This window comes from Corvus kubaryi, unplaced genomic scaffold, assembly GCF_017639235.1.
Source record: "Corvus kubaryi isolate FWS band 111438036 unplaced genomic scaffold, C.kubaryi_AGA036_p1.0 37334, whole genome shotgun sequence".
In the NCBI taxonomy this organism is placed as follows: Eukaryota; Metazoa; Chordata; class Aves; order Passeriformes; family Corvidae; genus Corvus; species Corvus kubaryi.
In genome coordinates, this window is record NW_024581108.1 from 784,078 (window position 1) to 803,805 (window position 19,728).

Consider the following 19,728-nt stretch of genomic DNA (forward strand, 5'->3'; position numbering starts at 1 on the left):
AGCTCAGAGGTGTGTGCTCCCTGCCTGAATCCGGCTGCAGTTAAACCACCCAACCCTTGAGAAAAGCCTCTTGCACTAATTTTGGATGCTAACTGTATCTAATTCAGTTACAATACATCATGGTCACTGCTGTGTCATCCCCATGTGATGTATGTCATTCCTGTGCTGTACAGTTCTGGTCTTGACAAAGAATGTGAAAGTCTGGCTGGAGACAACTACTTGCTTAACCTTTAAACACAAATAAATTACAATTAGTTATCATCAAAAGGTGCTGCTTTAAGCAGATCTCTATGCAAAGTTGACATCAGAAAAGTCCCTCACTTCTAGTCAGACACCAGAATTTGTCAAACATTTCAACAACCAACATCCTTAACTTGTCAAACCAGAATAACAAGAGGAAAAAGCAAAGAGATATGAGGATTAAAACACTTTTGAGTTATTTTTGAAGGATTAGTTTAATTTTAACAGGAATCTTTAAAAGCAATTTCCATAATGCATCGCTGCAGACCCTGATTAATTGTTTTAACCATATTGGTTCTAAACACATTTTTCTTTTCAATGAATTTCTCAAAAAGATAGATACCACCACCAACTCCAAAATAATGCACTTTGCTTGCCAAATACACACAGCCATTTTTATCCAAGAGCTCAGCTAGTGTATCATGCAGAGCACTGTAGTAGTCAGGATTATAGATGGTCTCAGAGGTGAGAATGATGTCATACTTTGAAAAGGGTTTGTTGCTGCTTAACAGGAGCTGGCTGACTTGAGACCACTCTCCAGAAAAAAATCTGCATCTGTTGAGCACGTTAGGTGAGCCCTCTGCTTTTCTGGCTCTCTTTGAAGGAGTCTTGCTGGCTTTTCTGTCCTTCCCACTGCCCATCCTCCTGCCTTCATTAATACAGTTGGCCACCACATTAGGCAAGGTTATTTCATCAATCACTGTGCTGTTGTAGTCCTGAAAATGGACTCTGTCAGCTTTACCCCTTAAAGCAACAATTCCCAGCAATCCAGCCCCACAGCCAAGATCCAATACAGTCTTGTTGGTAAATTCTATTTCAGCCTCAGAAAAGTACTCCATGAGATCAAAGGTACATTCCCAGATTTTCAGTCCTCCTTCATAGACTCCTGGGATGAGATCAGAGTGAGAAGAAACACTTTTGGACACGATGCCTTCTCTGTCGGTGTCACCCGAACACATAATTTCCAATACAGACAACTTTACGTAAGACAGGTCCAATACTGTTTCCATGACTTTATTTTCCAATACTTTGTTGAGATCTTCGGGAATACTATGCTCCTTGGCAGCTTTCACACAGAGCTTTTTCTTTGAAGTTGTCTCATTCTGGTGCTTATCAGTACCCAGCTTAGGGCTGGAGTCTGCTGCAGGATCAGCCGTTTTCCTGCTCTTTTCTGTGGATTCCTGCTTGTGTTGTGGAGAGCACAGCACCAAGAAGTGAGCATCTGCCTCACTGTTCTCGTGTTCATCAACAGCAAAATTAAATCGAAAATCCATTTTCAGGAATAACACTTTTAAAAAAGCTTAATTTATTACAGCCAGATTTTATGGTATTGTTACAGGAAAGAGTATTTTCCTGGTGCAGTATCAGATGTCTTGCAAAGAGCCAGGTGAATTACTGCTGGAAATAGAGTAAATAGTTTTATGTATCACTAATATCAGCACAAACCGTCTAATTATAGCATCCTGATTTTCATTATCAGGCTCCCCCAGGAAGTCGTGGAATCTCCCTCTCTAGAAACATTTCAAACGCACCTGAACACGTCCTTGTGTCACCAGCTCTGGGTGACCCTGCCTTGGCAAGGGGGGTTGGACCGGATGATCTCCAGAGCTCCCTTCCAACCCTAACGATTCTGGGATTTTAAAAACCCGCTCTCTAACCATTTAAATTTATGAAAACACAGCGTTACCGGTGCCCGCCCCCCTCTCACATACCATAGGTATGGGAAGGCAAGGGAATTAGGACAGCTGCTAACTCCGCTAAAACTCGCATTTCAGACTCAGCCTTTCAATGGGCGCAAACCCAATGCGCGGGGTGGCCCCGCTGCCCCTTCTCCGCTCCTACGCAGGCCGGGCGAGGCGCTCCGGGCGCGTTTCCCACCCCGTTTTCCCTGCCCCGTGCCCGTACCCACCCGCGGCTGCCGGCGGAGCCGTCCTCCCCTTCTCCCACGTGGAGCCGCTTCCGCTTCCTCGGCCGCGGAGCCTTGTGGGAGCGCAGGGCGCCTTTCCCGCCGCTGCCCCGTCCTGAGGGGAGCGCGGCCGCCGCCATGTCCCAGACAGACCCCGAGCTGCTCCTGCGGGAGCTTGGCGACTGGGACTGGGAGCTCTGCCGCCGGGAGCTGCCCGCTGTCCTGCCCCGGCTCCTTATATCCTTCCCAGCAGGGCTCTTGGGGGGCTGCGGGAAGGCACAGGAGTGGTGAGGGGGTGTGTGGGGGTTGTGTGCATCCTTCAGTGCTCCACGGTTCAATCAAATCTGTGTGAGGGAAAGTGATGGAACCTTTGTGAGGGGCCGACACAGGATAGAAATGCCGGGTACAGGGAATTTTGCTGGAGACGAGTACAGCCCTTCCCTGAAATAAAAGAGTCATAGAATCTAGAAAATCGTGTGTGGTTCATTTAGCGCTGTAGATAATTCCCCAACGCAACCCTCGTCTACCCTTCCCCCCGGCCCCCCAAAAACCCCAACCCCCTAAAAAACCCACACCCACACACCACCAAAAAAAAAAAAAAAAAAACAACAACAAAAAACCAAAACAAAACAAAAAAAACCCAAACAACAACAAAACAAACCAAAACCAACCCTCAAGATTTACTTTCTAATACATTGCAGAAATGCTTTTCTCGTCCTGTGGGTACTCTGGCCTATCAGGCTGCTTTGGTTATGGAGCATCCCTGCCAATTTCATACATATATGAGACAGAGTGAGAGAAGCCACTGTGGCTTCTGCAGGTCCTTTAAAGATAACCTTTATAGCAGAACAAGTTTGATTTTCTTTAACGTTTTTACTCAATGTATCAAGAGTCTGAAGACTGGACGGAGCATATTCGTAAGTAATGGCTAAGAAGTGCCTCTTCCTGTGAAGCCCTGTATTGCAACTGCATTATAATCACTGCAGTGCTTAAAATACTTCTGATACAACTAGGGATTTTCAGAGTCTTCAGCAATCCTGCTGGACCTTGCAAATTCCACGAACTGCATGTTGAATAAGCTTTATAAAAGTCCCTATCGAAGCTCTGCGTGTAAGGCTGTTTTTTCCTTTCTGCTACTTCTGATCTTTAAACACATGAAAGAAGGGTGCTTTTTATCTTGTGTTTTATTGTCTTTTGGGCTGTTATCTTCCAGGTGACAAAGCTGATAGTTAAAAGAAAATGAGGCTCATATGTAACTGTTTAGAAGTGTTGCTAAAACTCACTGTTACATTGCATATTATGTTACATTATAAAATGTGCAACTATTTGCAGTTTGGAATATGGCAAATACTAGATCTTTAGGCTGGCAGTTGTGCTCAGCCTTCAACTAAGTTTAGTCAGGCGTGCTGCTATTTTTAATGGGTTTGTGCATGTTGGAGCTGTTACAGTTACTTGATTTTTCAGATAATGCATGTGTGTTGTCATGCATTTCAGATAAGGCAACTGTTGCCTCTCTCAAAATCAAGTACCTGATCTGTTTTTGCTTTCTGCAGTTCTTTGTTTCCAAGGTTGCTGTATATTTCTGATAATCACACATTGTAAATTTTTTTCTTTGCAGGTGTTTTGAGGATCCTGACTGAAATGTTTTTGCCACATATCAGCCTTGAAGATTTGGAAGGAACTTTCTTCTCTAAAGTATTACCTAAGGTAGGACAGCTCCAGTTAACTGTGAAATTGTCAGTCAGTCCAGTGCTAGAACCTGCTTGAATGCAGTGATTCTTTTTTTGAAGTTGCACAATGTAATTATTCTGTGAGATACAAAAATTGAAACTGAAATTTTACCCTTTAAGAGTTTTCACAGTGTTGTGTTGAATTGTTTCTGTGATTGTTCTCATCCTTTACAGTAGGGAGAGAATCAAATATACAATTCTGCTTTCTATATTCAGCAATAGACTTGGGTTTTATTTATTTTTGAGAAGATTGGGCTTTTTGTAGAATGACCAAGGTGGAGAATTTTTATGAGAGGTAGCTTTTCAGGACAAGTAAACTGAAGAACTCAACATTCCTATACCATGAATAAATGTTGTGAAATTTGTGAATTAATATAGTGAATAAAGTTTTAGACTGTACTGACCTCACACATGTTTTCTTTTCTGATTAAATGATGGAGACTTTTGTGCTATAGTTGTATTCAAATCAGTACTTGTGTTTTAAGTGAAGTAAAGCGGTGCCAAGTTACTGATTTAAGTTTTGGGCCTCAGCTTGTCCATTTTAAGAAGCCAGTAAAAAGGGCCACTGGATTTCTCTTACTTTATCTCAAGTAACAAATTTTGGAGATTACAAGAAAATTATCTCCCAATAGGCATATCCTGAAAAAGAATCACTGTACCACATGTTTATCCTGCATGTGCCCAGAAGCACCTCACTGTCTTTGCAGTCTCAACAGTAACACTCATCAGATATCCAAAAAACCTTAATTAAAGTAGAAATAGATGTTGTTTGTATGTCATGGACTTATTTTTTTAATGTATTCAAAATGTAAATAATCATTCTCAACAAATAAATAATTTTTCTGAGACAAAATGAAAATATTTTTTTAAATGATACAGTTTTAACTAAGTAAAAAATCTTTGGTAGCATGAGGTATATATTTTTCAAGCAAATTAGCTAAGAATTTTGTTTTACTAACAGATTTCAGAAGAAATAAAAGCTATAATATCTTCTGTCTATAATATATATATGTAGAAGATTTTCGCTTCTTGTTATATCATGCTTTGTGACTGAAATGCTGGAAAGTGTTTTCTCCTGTAAGTTCTGTCTGTGCCTCCATGCCATGGTGTTACTATTTGCATGGGTACCTTTGTAAATACAATGTTTCAGTTTTGTTGTGTTCTGACAGACTCTACAGTTCTTTGATAACTTGATGTGTGAATTATCCAGCGAGGCCAAAGGATTGACCAGCCAGGGCACAGAGTTACGCAGTACTGTACGGAATCTGTTACAGGCAAGTCCCATCACATAAGCTGTCAAAATAATGTTTACATCACTCTTTGCTTTTATCTAAACTATTAAAGTGTTTTTAGAATGTTTTTGCCAGCTACTGGTGTTTAAAATGTAATTTAATCTTCCTTTGTAGTTCAGTTAACATTTTGTGAATGATTTGATTACATCTAGCATGTGATGCTAATAATAATTTAAAAAATCATCTCAAATTCTGCTTAAGTTCCTATTGCAGATGGAATGTGAATCCCCATATTTAAAGAGTGAATCTGGCGCCTGTTTATACAGTCACTTCATTCTAAGTTTTAAAATTTTTGTAAGTGGAGAACAATAGTCAAAGAAGTAAGAAGTTTTCACAGACGATATGGTATCGGAGAAAAGCTCTGGACCTTTATTATCTTTAACAAGTTACTTATTTATGCAAATAGCAGTGAACTTTAAATGCCATAAAAATCTCGGTGCATTTCAGCTAAGAAAAGATGCTTTTGGAGGTATTGCAGGAGTGAGCAGCATAGCCTGATGTTGTTCATCCTTGCTCTCAGACCATGGTGCAGCTGCTGGAGACTCTGACGGGCTGTGTGCGCTACGTGTGCTCGCTGCAGGAGTGCGTGTCCCTGCAGAGCATCCGCTCCCTCCCTTCCTCCGTCCTCTATGTGATAAAGAGCACCTTCACACACTGCAAGGTAAGGTTCTGCTGGAAGCACAAAAATCCTTACGCTCCTTGGCTTTTGGGAAACACTTTATAAGAAGATCCTATTCTGAAATTATATTGTTGTCGAATTATTATTCTTTAAATTTTAGTTGTTAAATCGTTTGCAGAATGCACTTAGTGCACAAGTACAAAGATGATTTTTCAGTTGTCTGCCCAGCAAATCTGACCTGCTGGTGAGAGGCTCAGACTGGGCTATTTCCATATTTTGCATCAGTGTTAACTGAACATTCTGCTCATGAGCAGAGTGCTCTGAGAGATCTGTGCAGCCTTGATGGCTGCAGTATTTTCAGAGCTACAAATGGCTACAAACATGGTGTGACCTACCTTATTTTTCTGAAGTTCCAGAACATATTGAAAGTTGAGATTAGCAGATTTAGGTTGGTTACCGTGAGTAGCGTGTATCAGTTTCAGATATGGACTGATCTGGATTTTCAGATGCAACAGTAATCCCCTCTAAGCATTGAAAATAAAATAAGATTATTGTAAGAACACACTAACTTTTGGATGTCTTTCATTTTCACTTTTGTCTTTCTTATGGGAATATTTACATCAGTTTTCCAAGTCAGGACTCAAACTCAGGTGCCATACCTTTATCTAGCAATTCTAATATGAAAGTATTGGGAAGTATTTGGAATGCTACTTCCTTTATTGCTAACATTGTCCTGTTTGGTTCAGAAATATGATCTTAGGTTCATACATAGAGGTCTAATCCAGAGCCCCCTAAAACTCACAAGAGCCAGTCAGACCTCATTAGTTGTCCACGAGCTGCAGGTGAATGCAGTTTATATTGAGTGGTCAGGGGCTGTGTTATTGAGTTAAATTGAGTTAAAGTAGGTATATCTGTGCCTTGTTTTTTTTCCAGAGAAATGTACGGTGAAGCTCTTGATGTTTTCAGCATGTGAAAAATCAGGCTGTGAGTCCTGAACTCTTTCATAAACCTCTCCCTCCCCATTTCAGGACAGTGAATCAGTGTACTGTGGGCACCTGCATTTAATTTCTGACCTCCTACAAGCCATGTTTAAGGAAACTTACTCCCTTCAGAAACAGCTGATGGAACTGGTTGATCTGATTTCCATAGGGTCTGCTTCCACTGAAGATGACATCACATATATGGTGTCAGGTATATTTGGATTTAATACTTTCTTAGTCTTGCTCAGTATTTTTTTCTATGGAGAGTATGTTTGAAATTTTAAAACAAGTTTCTGAGTGTGCTCAGTTCCTGCTGTCCTGACCAGCCTTTCAGAAAGGAGCATTTTGAAGCTTGAAATATTTCCATTTTTCTCCTGAAGCTTCCTCTGTGGCATGGGGCATGTTGTGTAGGTTTGTAGGAAAGGGGCAACACCTAAATGCTGAGCCATTTTCCCAATTCATGTCAATGTGCTGCTATTCTCTTAGTATTCTCTTGGGATTGCTGTGAACTCATAAACTGATTTAACTCTGTTGCTGCTGTTATTATTTCCTTAGTAATCCACACTGTGCTAGAGATCTGCTCTGTAATTTCCAATATGGACCACGCTCTTCATGCCAATACATGGAAGTTCATAATCAAGTATGTCATGGAACTCTTCGGATTTTAGTGTGCTATCATTTTAAATAATGAACATCTCAATTGCTTTGTGTTCAGAGTTTCTAATAAAATTAAAATTAGAGAATTCAATGTAGCTATTTAGTAAGTAAATTTAGAAACAATTGAGAAATTTAGCTAGGAGGTAATATTAAAGCACTTTCAGTGAAAGTAGGTAGGAATTGGTATGAAAAGTAATAGAAACTTGACTTTTTGTATTGCAATGCAGAAGAAAATTTAAAACACCATTGTCTGAATAAATAATATTAAGAGGTCTGACCTGCAATTTTGTAGACGTTTTTGGGTTGAGTTGTCTGTCTTGCACTTCCGTCCTGCCTCTCCCCTGTGTTTCAGCCATGGCCATGGGGAGAGTTGTTCTCTCTGAGTTTCTGCTTTCAGTGTACATGGATATTGCACCAATCACTGCTGAATAAAAGCCTAAATAGAAGAATTAGTTGCTTGGATTTGTAGGAACTCATTGCACGATCACTTCTGACAATTAAATACCTGATTATATTCCTGTCTTTCAGGCAAAGCCTGAAGCATCACTCCCTGCTTCAGTGCCACCTGAAACACAGTGACATCCTTGGTGGCCTGTGCAAGGACACTCTTCTTTCTTTTGACTCCTGTTTGCAGCTGGCTGAGCAAATGAAGGTGTCAGAGATACAGGTGAATTAAAAAGCTTCCAAAGCTGCCAGTGAACTTGAGGAGGATAAATTCTTTGTGCTGTATTATCACTTGGAGTAATTTGGTTTGGGTTTTTTGGGGTTTTATTTCATGTGGTAGGCAAAACACCTGTGAAACCACATGAATGTGAGGCCCATAACTTTGTGTAGATTGAGAATGTTTTACTGAGACACTTAAGTTTTCACTTATGTAAGAATTATGTAAGAATTTTTTTTATTTCCTAAACTGACAATATCCCAAGGTCAATCAAATTCTTAATATTGCTCTAAAAATGTTGAAGCATACATACTGAATATTTTTAAAGTTTTTCCCCCTTAGCTGCAGAGTCTGTAGAGAATCAAATGTGAAATAGGTTAGCAATCTAACTTCCTGTTTTGGTGTATTACTCTATATTAAGTTTTAGAACTGCTTCTTTTGGACAGGAGGGCACTGACGTCAGGCTGTTCCAGAAGACAGTCAAATTGTGCAGGTTCTTTGCTAACTCCCTTGTACACTACACCAAGGTATGTTTTAATACTTGAATTCTATGTTAGTATTAAATTTAAGCCTCTGGTCTGCAAATGGAATAATTTTGTACTGCATAATATCTTAACAATTTACGGCTATCCCATATGGGCCGTGTAACTAACATCCATACATCACCTGCTCGTAGTTCTTCCACCAGTAAATACTCACAAGCCTGTGCAGGGTTACTGCTTGGACTTCCCAGGAAAATAAACTAAACCAGGTTGTTTCATGCAGTGGCGCTGAGTAGTTGGTAGGAGATGTCCAGTAATTAATGTAATTAATCATGTATTTTATTTTAAAAGTATCACTCAAAATTGATGGCTTTTGCAGGAATTTCTTGCTTGCTTCTCTGACTCCTGTTCTCAGTTACATCAGCTCTTTCTTCAGATATACAGGTATGTGAAATACAAATAATCTATTATTGATAGTGTCTTAATAACATTTCCATATTGTATTCTTAAATTACAAATATTTTGAGATGTAAAAATGCAGTTCTCATTCCAGAGTTGTTGCTATCTTTTTTCATGTGCAGAAAGCTAAAATATTTTTTAATAAATTATGCGGTTTTGTGTTACATGGTTACCTAAACCCCCTTCCTGATCAGTACTGTGCATGTCCCGTAATGACAAACGTTTAACTTTGTTGCAACTATTTATGGCAACATTTATTAACAAATTATCTGTAGAATATGCAGGAAAAAAAATTCTAGGACTAAATGCAGTTCTCAGCAGTGCCTTTTGACAGATTGTTTCTACTTTAAGACAAAGTATGGAAAAACTTGTCCTGGAGAAAGAGGGGATCAGAAAGAGAGTATCCTAAAATTTTTCATAGCTTTATTGTTGTGTTAATAATCTTGTGAAGTCTCACAGAAGGACTTTGGTTCTTCTGGAAGCAGATGGTCTTATAATAAATTATAAATGTCTGCAAGTGGTTTATCACTTTCCTTTCAAAAAATTTTGTTCTATTTGCTGCAGTGATGGGGAGGCATAAGGAAACACAGACTTTGTACTGGTAATTCTTTATATTATGAAATCAGAGGCTGATTTTGGCCTTTTTTTTTGGAATTCAAACCAGGTTCTGTGGTGAGATGTGCACCTGAGTTTACTGCATGTTCCACTGCAAGATTGGGTGGATGGATATTTTTTTATGAGTTTCTTCTTCTAAGTTTACTTACCTTGTAGGTCTTTCTCAAGTGGAAGGTTGAGGTAAACTTTTATTCACTCAGGGAAACTGAGCAGGATTTTTGAGTAGGAAGGTAGCGTTTTTACAGTTGACTTTATAAGCTGCAAGAGTAGAAGGTTTTCATTTCATGATCTCTTGCTTTTTTCTCATATTGCTTCTTTTTTTCTTTTATTGCCCAAGGTTTTTTTTGCTCTTCAGAGAAATTGTGATACCCTTTTAGGGTCGTGTGTTAAATTAGTGCCGTCACATTTATGACTGTCAAATTGTTTATAAAGGCATTTTTCTTGGCTTTTCCTTTCGCTCAACTCTTTGTGATTTGGTGTGTTTCTTCTAATAGATGTTATGTATTTTATATACATTTTCTGTGAGCTTGTAAGGTTTTCTTTAAATGTTTAGTAAAATGTGGATTATGATGCTTATTTTAAAGACTGAATGCCGAGTTGTAACTCTTGGGCTATAAAAGATATTTTCAAATGGGGAGCCTTTTCTGTCTTTTATTTCACAGGAACAAGGAAATAATGAATTTGCCTTTTTGTAGCTCTTTTGGAGAAAAGTAGTGTTGCTGAAAATGCTACTGAGAAAATTAAACTTCTTTTTTTTTTATTCCCCGTCAGCAAATTTCCTCACAGTCTTTATGCTCCAGAGATCTTGGAAGTTCATCAAGATGAAATATCCCGGGTTTTTCTTGTGGCTCTGGACCCTCTGATCAACCAGCTTCTTCCCTTTAGTCCTTTCATGGAGCAAGTGTTAAGTGAAAAGTTAGGTGGGTTGAAAGTACCGCTTTCAGTGCTGTCCGAGGGATCAGGATTGACATTTTGGCTTTTTGGACCATAAGCAATATTCTGTACTCGTTTGCTTGTCTTTGGTTCTTTTGTAAGTACTGTGATAGAACTGATTGCATGCTAACTTGGATGGATTTTATAATGGATAGTTCATGTTGTTGCTGAATTCATCTTTTCCAAAGTACTCATAACAACTGCAATATTAATCTGGTTAACACCAATCCTATCAATTCTGCTCTTTTGCATAATTTCAATCCACATTTGCCACAAACTTTCGAAGTAAGATGAAATTTTTCTGCTGTTCTGTTTTTGGGGGAAGACAGCTATTTTTTCCTAAATTAAGTATTTTCTGTGAAAAGTAGAATGCCTTCAAACTGAAAAAGTATCAGCTTTTTGTTTCAATAAGCCCTTCTCCCTGATTTCTGCCCTGACCAACATATCACAATTCTGAGATAGCTCATCAGTTTGCCTATACACTTGCTTAAAAGCCAGTTTACACACACACTAAATATATCCATCCAACTTACTTCACATTTGAAACCCAAACTTCTACAGGTCTCCCTCCTGAGCAGCAGCTGCCCCAGTGTCTCCTCCTGCTTACCATAATGGACAAGCTGTCCTCTCAGCCTGAAGAAGTGCAAACTCTCTGGAACACAGGAAAAAGGTACTAAAAAGGTTTTGGTTGTACTTCACCACAGCAGTTGTTCCATACAGGCAAACAAAGGGGCTCAGCTGTTTGAGTTTCCTTTGCAACTGAACAGTAAAATTGTCACTATGGATTTATATCCTTATGCCAAGACAAATAGGATCTGGTGTTCATTGCCTCAGGAGTGAAGGCTACAGAGCCAGAGATGTCTTTGTTTTTGCAGGAAAGGAATGGTATTTCGAGTACTTGCAGGGTAGGAAGAAGGATATGTGTGTAATTCATTGATACTTCACTAAGTTAAAATCTCACACTTTTATGCCTGAACCCTTTAATAATCTGGTGTAAAAGCACAGAAGTTATTGCCATCTTTTCTGGCCAAAGACAAAGATTTTTTAATACAGATGTTGCTTGCAGGATATGGGACTTACATATCTGTAACCAGGCTGTTCTCTTTTTTGTTTTTTTTTCTTTCCCCCTTGCAGCCTGTCTTTGTTTTCAGCTCTCTTCTTCAGTTTCCAGCAATGTTGTGGGGAGCTTTCTCTCCCTGTCCGTTTGCCAGAGGTGGTCAGTACCGGACAGCCAGCAGTTCCCATCACCCTCTATCACTATGTCTGTGTCCACCTGTGCTCCTTCATTGCTTCCACACTCCCATCATACTTCCCTCAGCTGGTAAGATTGGGTTTTGCTTATCAGTTCTTCAGCTGTTGTGATGCATAGGTGCTCCTTAAAAAGAATGGGTTCTTTCTAATGATGTAACTCTGGAGAGATGCTTGGGTAGGAAGTGGTTCTGTAGAAATCAGCTGTGACACAGTTACGTGACTGGAGTTCAGTTATACAGCAAATGTCACTTGTGGGAAAGGGGAAAATAAAGCTTCCTACAAGTTCTTGAGGACCTAGTGGTTTTGGCAATTTTTGTGCTCTTTCGCAGGAGGGAAGGTCAAGTCGTTATAAAAGTTCAGTGCTTTCTTTTATGCAGTATTCAAATTGTGTTAATTTTCCCATTTCTCCTCAGGAGTGTGCCCTGCTGGATGCTGTGCTGGGTTCCAGTATGATCACATCTCTGCTAGCAATGGACTCGTGGTGCTTCCTTGCCCGGTAAGATGCTCCTATTACAAGTCAAGCAGGTTTTCCACACATCCAGTTCATTTTGTTGTTGTACTTAATTCCTTGAGAGAGATTTTTGTAAGACAGAATTGTCCCAGAATTGGATTATTTTCAGATACAGAACATACTTTGAAAATTAGGAGTAGAAATGGCTTAGCCATTTTTACATTCTTGCAAGCAAGATGAACATAGCTTCTCTGTTATTTAGTAATTGGTTTTTGAAATGGTTGTCTCAAGTAGATTGTGTCTGCAAATCAAGTTTAAATATGTTAGAGGAAATGGCAATTTCTCAGACAAGATTTATAATATTTAGTCTGTAAAAGAATTGGAAGTACAGATTCACAAACTGCTCTCGCTCATGTTTCAGGTATGGAACAGCTGAGCTGTGTGCTCACCACGTTAATGTGATCGCCCACTTGGTAAGAACCACAGTGATGTTTGCAGTTTGGCATCAGTTTAAATCTGAGTGCTACCAGCAAAGATTCTAAATGATCAAAGACAGGAATTCTTTTTATAAATCCAAATGGAGATTGTTTCAGTTCTTCAGATTGGATTAGTAATTAGCAGAAGCAGTACAGTGAAAATATAAAACAATATGCCCTGCTTATTTTATTGACAGTGTTACTGCTGTGACTGCACATAGCAATTCTGAGAACATCCTGTATAGAATTTATTTGCTAAGTGGTGCTTTTTCCCTTAGTGTAATGAGGTGCATTACTTTTTTACCCTAATGCAGGTAAAGGCTTGGCCCAGTGACTGCTCCCAGGTCTATGCCCTGGGTGTGCTGCTGAAGCGAATGCTGTTCTTGATGGCTCCAGAGCATCAGGCAAGTACAGCACCAGCATCTGCTGTTGTCAGTAGAAGAGATTTGAATCAGTGACCTGTGTTAAAATATCCCCTTTCAGTTCTGGAGAAGTGACAAGACATTGAGTGCTCACTTGCTGCACTTGTTATTGTACTTGTTATTACTTAGTCAAAGTCATTAAGTCACTAAGTTATTACTTATTGTGGATCCTACTTTTTGCAGAAGTGCTCTTTAAAATAAGAAAAGCACATTGACCTTTCTAAGAGTGTTATTGGGCATCAGTGAAGTCCTTTTTTTGACAAAATATGAAAACAGCATAACTCCCCAGATTTGCTGAAACTGTGTCCTGTCATTGCATCTGTGACTGGTGTTTGTGAGCATTCCCATGACATCAGGTATCAGGAGTAGTGTCCTGTCCTGTCAGTGCCTCTCTGTGTACTCTGGAGAGCCCTTTGTTCTACTCACTGGTGCCATTGCTTCAAGCAGCTGAAAGAATCAGTTGCCTAATCATTCTGATGTCCTATATGTGACAAGGGAGGTGGCAGTTTTTAAATGTTTTTTATATAAAAGGTTGGATTTTATTTAAAAAATGAAATATTTTACTCAACTTTTTTCACATAATGTATCTGAAGCAAACCAGCAGTGCATTTTGGTTTCTCATTTTTCAGACTATCAAATTGTTTTGTGGCCTGTTTAGTTTCTATTATCTTTTGTTTCCAGGTAGAATTTGCTCATAAGTTTCTTCCTGAAGAGGTGGAGAACTTGGCTGTGTGGCAGCACGTGTCTCTCAGAGCCCTGAATCCTGACCTTAGGATACAAGTGGCATCTCAGCTGTGCACGGCAGGGCTCGCACGGTGCTGGTGGTGGCTGAACGGCAGCCGTGCCTTGGGAGAGCTCCCACCTGTGGTAAGGAGATCTGCTTGTCTTTGGAAAAATGTTTGAACTCTACATTCTAGTTTGAAAACTACAAGGATTCTGTTGCTGTCACCTCAATTTTACTTTTCAGTCTGTTGCACAGCTTTTTTCTCCACCTGGCTGGCATATGCATGAGCAAGAACTCTCATGTTGTTTTCTTGTAGTATGCAGCACCTTAGGACCTCTACTGTGACAGTGGAAGTCTTGTGATTCATTAGTTACTCTAGTTGTTCTTTGCTCTCTGGGTGAGCAGATGTATTTTTCTTCAGCATTTCTGATTTATACTATACCTTAGCATACAATTACTCTTCAGTTTTAAAGTCCTGACTGGTTTTATGCAGCATCATATCTGAAAGATGCTCACTGGTCTCCTTGGTGAGGGAATGTGAGAAATCAGAGGCTTCCACATGAAGTGTCTGCTGCCAGACTTCTCCAGCCAGTGCAGCAAATTACCTGCAGCGTGTGTGAAACTCACAGGAGTAATGGATGGTTTCCCTGCTCTGGAAGCTTTATTGGCTGGTGTCCTGCTGGATTAACTGTTCTGTACAGTTGACACAGCACTTTGGGCTTCTTGCCATCTTGTATCATTTTAGATGTTTCGTATGAGCCTGGGGTTTTGGGTTGGTTTATGTGTAGTTTGTTTTGGTTGGTCTTACACATTTTTTTCTCCTAGAACACTGCCCTTTCTGTCCTGCTGGCTGCCTGCAGTTCTGCTGATGACACTCTGGAGGCAGAACTTAAGGCATCTGTCTTGGGAGTGCTCAGTCAGTTCTGGTCTTTTTTCCAGGCTAAGCAGGTAAGAGAATTTGCTGCTCCACTGGTAAAAACATGTCTTGGAGAGGCAGGTGCTGTTTCCTCAAGTTGTTGTTACTCATTTGTTTTATTTGGATTGGACTGCTTCAGTAAAGTACAGTGTACAAGTGCTGCCCATCTGCTCTCATCTGGTTTATCTGTTGGGCAGGCATGAGCTCTGGGAAGCTTGAGTTTGAATTTCCTGAGTATTACATATTTGGTTCCTTGTTACTCCATCTGTTAGTGTCAGATTCAGACTTGCTCAAGGAGAAGCCTGCAATACATGATTTTGATTCATAGCAGTTACAAACTTAGTGTATTTTAATATTCATTAGAATGTGAACAAAACTCAGGGTGATTTGATTAGAACACAGCCCAGCACATGGGGAGGCACAGGGCTAATCACCCTCCTCCCAAGGGGGTCAGGCAATGTGTTTGTGACCACGTACCTGTTCATGGCTGCAGCTGCATAAAGGAAAGAAGAAAGGATTGTCAGGATTTTCATGCTCCAGATTAAAAAAGAAAGTTTGAGAGTGGGAGTGAAGAGCCAACAATGTGCCCCCTCAGAGGTCTTTTCCAACGTCAGCCATTCTGTTAGGACATTTGGCAACTGAAAGTGAAAAGAAATAGTTCAGATAGCCTTTAGGTGCTCATTTTAGTGAGTGGTGGAAGGAGATGAGGGTTAAGAAATATTCTCCATAAAAATCAAAGAAAATGGTCTTATACAATATGACTACCTAGAAATATCAATACGATTATTTTAATATTTTCTTCTGCTGCTTACAATGCAGTGCTTACAATGTGAAGTCAGGCTAAGAAGTTTGGAACACTACTATAACTTGACATTTCCTAAGTTGTTATTTCATGAGCTAAAATGCAATGTTACTGATATCTTGTGTTCCCTTCAAGGTCTCAGATGAGCCATGTCTCCAGAAGACACTGTGTTTATTACTTCACCTTTCGGAATTTTTCATCCAAGCATTAGATGCTCAACTGATTACCCAGGTAAAAAAAAAAAAAAATCATAAAATCCCCAACACTACCTTATGAATAATTCACTACATGAAAACCAAGTTCTTTGTGATTTGTTGAAACCTCAGATGAGTTATTTCATGGTCTGGCTTTCTCTTAACAAGAAAATAATCTTCCTTGATTATTTCCCTGGCCTTTAAACCAAGCACATGGCATTTTGGTTAACACTGCTTTTGAGAATCCCTTTCCTTTGTAAGATAATTATGATATATAGATGTGCTATAGAGAGCATGGTCATTTCTTTCTAAAATGCACCCTGCAGCTTTATCCTGGCCAGTTTTATTGGAGGTGCAGCATACCTCCTTCAGGTTTCTAAACTCCCTGTGTTTGGATTTAGAGATGAGCCTGCACAGTTTTCACCTGCAGTCTGTCTGATGGAGCTTTGCTGGGGTTTTGTCTCCCGCAGGTGTTTGCACTGCAGTCATTCTTGCTCCAGCTGCATCCTCCGGATCATGTCCGTCTAGCAATGGTGGATTTTCTGTCTTCCATGGGAAAGGTGTTTATACCACAAGAAGCACAGGTAAATGTAATTGTGGCCTTAGTGAAATTATCTTGTCTTTTGATAAAAAGATATGCCTATTATTTAAATATATTAAAAACTACAGTTAAAGGATCAAGTTCGTTACATACTTACAGGAGTGCCAGGATAATTGTCTTGGATTAATAGTCTGCAGCAGATTTATTTTTCATCAAGAGGTGCTGAGCGCATACAAGATGCTTGGAGGTTCAAATGCCAGTCCTTTCTCACTGGTGAGAAGCAACAAGAAGTGAGAATGGAACACATCACCTCCCTCACAGTGGTTCTTTATCCAGACAGGGCAGTAGCACTCATGCATTTCCCAAACCTGTCCCTCAGTCTTACAGTGATTCTTTAATAATAAATCATGATGGTGAGATATGCACAACTAACTCTTGGGAACTGATGGATGTTTGTTCTTGTTGCAGAGGCAGGTTGTGCCCCAGCTGTCCTGTCTGTTTGCCTCTCTGCTGGCTGACCAGACCTGGCTGATTCACCAGCACGCACTGGAGGCGTTCACACATTTTGCAGAGGTGAGAAGAGCACAACTCTGGGTGCAGGTGATGCCTTTTCCTGGTTTGAAAATCAAGAGTCGAACACGGTTAGAAGGGAAAAAGAGATTTTACCTTGGTATTTATTTTAAGGAGCCTTAGGTGCACACGTCCAGGTCGAATGCACCTCCATGCACACCCACAAAAGATCTGGTCTAACAGTATAGGTCTTAGTAATTAGCATATCTATCAAAAATTCCCCAATGAGAGGCTCGAATGAGCCCCCCCTCCCCAAGGAACCTTTGCCTGGATGATTCTATCTTAGTTTACAAAGTGTGTTCTGGAGAGGACCTTGGGGTCTGGGGCACACTGATCCCTAACTACGAAGCTTCTAAAATGTTTAGTCTCCTACCTGAACAAACAACTCCAAGAATGTAGGCAAAAAGCACAAAGAATACAGAAGTTATAAAAAGTTATAAAAGGGGTATAAAAGAAAAGGCAAAAAATCATCATGGCATCACAGGCACTTGACTCTGTTAACTTCTATTGTACAGAAATTCTCCTGTCTTAAATGTTTGCTGCTCCTCACTGCACAATCCGGATCTTAGTTACAGATGCTACTGCACATTAAAAGTACTGAGGGCTAGTGCAGTTGGAATTGATTTCAGGAGCTGGAAGTGAAGAAAGATTAGGCACTGGTTGCTTAGATTGGTTGCAAGAGGGCAGGGACTGTCACAGAAACATCTATTTTGTTCCCTTGTTAGCATGAATGTACTAAACAATCAATAACATTTTTGACAGGAAACAAGACATGAAGATGTTGTTCCTTGGTGCCTTAATTCTGAAGAAGCTAAGAACAAAGTTGTTAATTTTCTGGCTAAGGTACATATATTGTTTAACCATTTTACTGCTTTCTTAGTTGATGCTGTACATCTGCTATAAGCAATACACAGCATGGGTCTACACTTGCATTATCTGCATGACCATTAAATAACTTTAAAATAAACTGTCTGGTTGAACTTTTCTACTTTTTTTAATCAGCAGAATTAACAACTGCCATTCCTATGCACACTGCTTCTCCAGTACTTCCAACTTTAAAAACAAAGCATTTATCCTCCTTAAACAAAAAATACTTATTAAATTACACTCTTATTTTTGAAAGAAGTTACATATTAAAAAGACAGGATTTGTTGATTTGGTTTGATTTCCTTCCCCATTTCTCTTGGATCAGTTTCTGAAATCTAAATTACCATGTGTGAAACATCTTATTACCTTTTGCAAAACAGCAGAAATCCTCTTAAGAGCAGGTGGCTGTTGCTGCAGGACAGACACTGGGAAAGAGAGGCAGGGCTCTCTGGCTGAGCAGCTTTTGGCAAGGAGGTCATTTACAGAACTGATAGCTGCCAGTGATGCTAACCCAAAGTTGTAGATAACTTCAATCTTCTGATCAGAAGTGTGTGAGACATAATATTCTTTGAACTGCACATTAAAATCTCTCCCTCCCTCCCTTTTGTTCTGGCATATAAATTGAGCCTATGAAGGTTGGTAATGCTGCCTGGGTTTAGTTACCTCTCTTGGGGCTTTCTCCCTAGACAAGGCAGGTGGAAGAGACGAGAGAAGCACGAACAGAACGCCTGAAGCAAGAAAGGATTACCTGGCATGCACAGGCTTTAAAAGTGGATGGAGAATTGGAGTCAACAGGAGAGGTATGTGTGCTTCTTTAAGCTATCTGGGTCCTCCTGTTAATTTCTGTCAGTTCTGGGGAGTCTCTGAAAAGGCTAAGATGGGTAAAAGGCTGCCCTCCATGGTCTGAGAAAAATGGTCACACGTGCACTCCCAGCCCTTAGTAAGATATCCTAATGGTCTGTAGTGCCTGCCAGGCAGCAAGAACTCTCACAAGGACAAGGGAGTCTTGCAGCTCTGTTTCACCTAAGGGTTTCTTACATTTGGATAAAGACTGATACCTTAAGTACAGTATTAAAATGATGTTCCATGTTTACTTAAATCTGCAGCCTGTGGCCAAAAAAGCCTGTCACCCCCCCTCTGAGGAGCAGTACAAGGCAGCAGTAGGCACGATGGAGGGGGCAGTGGAGGCTGTGAAGCTGCTGCTCCAGAAAGGGTCCCCCCCAGCCTGGCTTGCAGTGAAGCTGGAGGCTCTGCACACAGCCATAGCCACCCTCAGGGACAGCTTGTGGTAGGTGCTCTACAGGGCTTGGGGACAACAAACCAGCTCAGCTCCCTGGTGGAAGAGGTGCCTTTGTGCCAGGAGTGCTGCAGAAGAAACATCTGTGATACGGGGCAATGCTCTGCAGTACTGCTGGGTCTTGGTTCATGTGCCAGAATGGATTGAGGGGTGCAGTGCCGGCCTGTCCTCCATAGCCAGTGGCTGGAAGGACTGATGGATTTGAGTGGACACTACTGGACATCTGAGCTGTGGGTTTGTATATTGCTTGTTCTTCTACTGTGTGGAGATACAATGTCATGAAATGTGTATTCTGAATACTGAGAGGTTTGAATCTGTTGTAAAAGTAGCAGTTACCTTGTTCCTGTCACATACAGGTGACCAGGCAGTAGGTGTTTTTATCTTTATTTTAAAATACACTCAAGAATAACAATTCAAGGCTCTCTACTGTTCTCTGACCATACCTCTGCTGCTGGTTCCACTCCACTCTAGGGTGATCCTTTAAAAATAATCGTTATTGGTCACAGTTAAGAGCAGAAAAACACGGTGCTTAAGCAGTTTGTGTCGTTCACTGTATGATTCCTAGCACCTCCTGTGCTACTGAGAACTATACAAACAGAAATAAATAAGCTGAATAAACTGTACATTCATCTTAAAATAATCT

At 40.3% G+C, this 19,728-nt stretch overlaps 2 protein-coding genes across 4 annotated transcripts; one reads left to right on the top strand and one right to left on the bottom strand.

The window, feature by feature from the left end:
- Positions 1–436: 436 nt before the first annotated feature.
- METTL18 (methyltransferase like 18) lies at positions 437–2,227 on the bottom strand. 3 transcript variants are annotated; one of them, XM_042029736.1, is made up of 2 exons: positions 2,150–2,227; positions 437–1,638 (listed from the first exon to the last, which is right to left on the bottom strand). In XM_042029736.1, the coding sequence occupies exon 2, from the start codon at positions 1,512–1,514 to the stop codon at positions 462–464; it is 1,053 nt and encodes a 350-aa protein (XP_041885670.1). In that variant the 5' UTR covers positions 1,515–1,638; positions 2,150–2,227; the 3' UTR covers positions 437–461. The 3 variants fall into 3 exon arrangements, with proteins under 3 accessions (XP_041885670.1, XP_041885671.1, XP_041885672.1); XM_042029737.1 differs by having other exon boundaries at positions 437–1,635; positions 2,150–2,223; XM_042029738.1 differs by lacking the exon at positions 2,150–2,227 and adding an exon at positions 1,773–2,129 and having other exon boundaries at positions 437–1,635.
- Positions 2,189–19,499, top strand: CUNH1orf112 (chromosome unknown C1orf112 homolog). The gene is made up of 24 exons (XM_042029729.1): positions 2,189–2,383; positions 3,024–3,063; positions 3,765–3,853; positions 5,046–5,150; positions 5,689–5,829; positions 6,816–6,978; positions 7,323–7,407; positions 7,953–8,091; positions 8,532–8,612; positions 8,947–9,011; positions 10,413–10,561; positions 11,136–11,244; positions 11,709–11,895; positions 12,239–12,321; positions 12,698–12,749; positions 13,067–13,156; positions 13,856–14,041; positions 14,724–14,846; positions 15,752–15,847; positions 16,281–16,394; positions 16,820–16,924; positions 17,684–17,764; positions 18,475–18,588; positions 18,895–19,499. The coding sequence occupies exons 1-24, from the start codon at positions 2,285–2,287 to the stop codon at positions 19,078–19,080; spliced, it is 2,682 nt and encodes an 893-aa protein (XP_041885663.1). The 5' UTR covers positions 2,189–2,284; the 3' UTR covers positions 19,081–19,499.
- Positions 19,500–19,728: the final 229 nt, after the last annotated feature.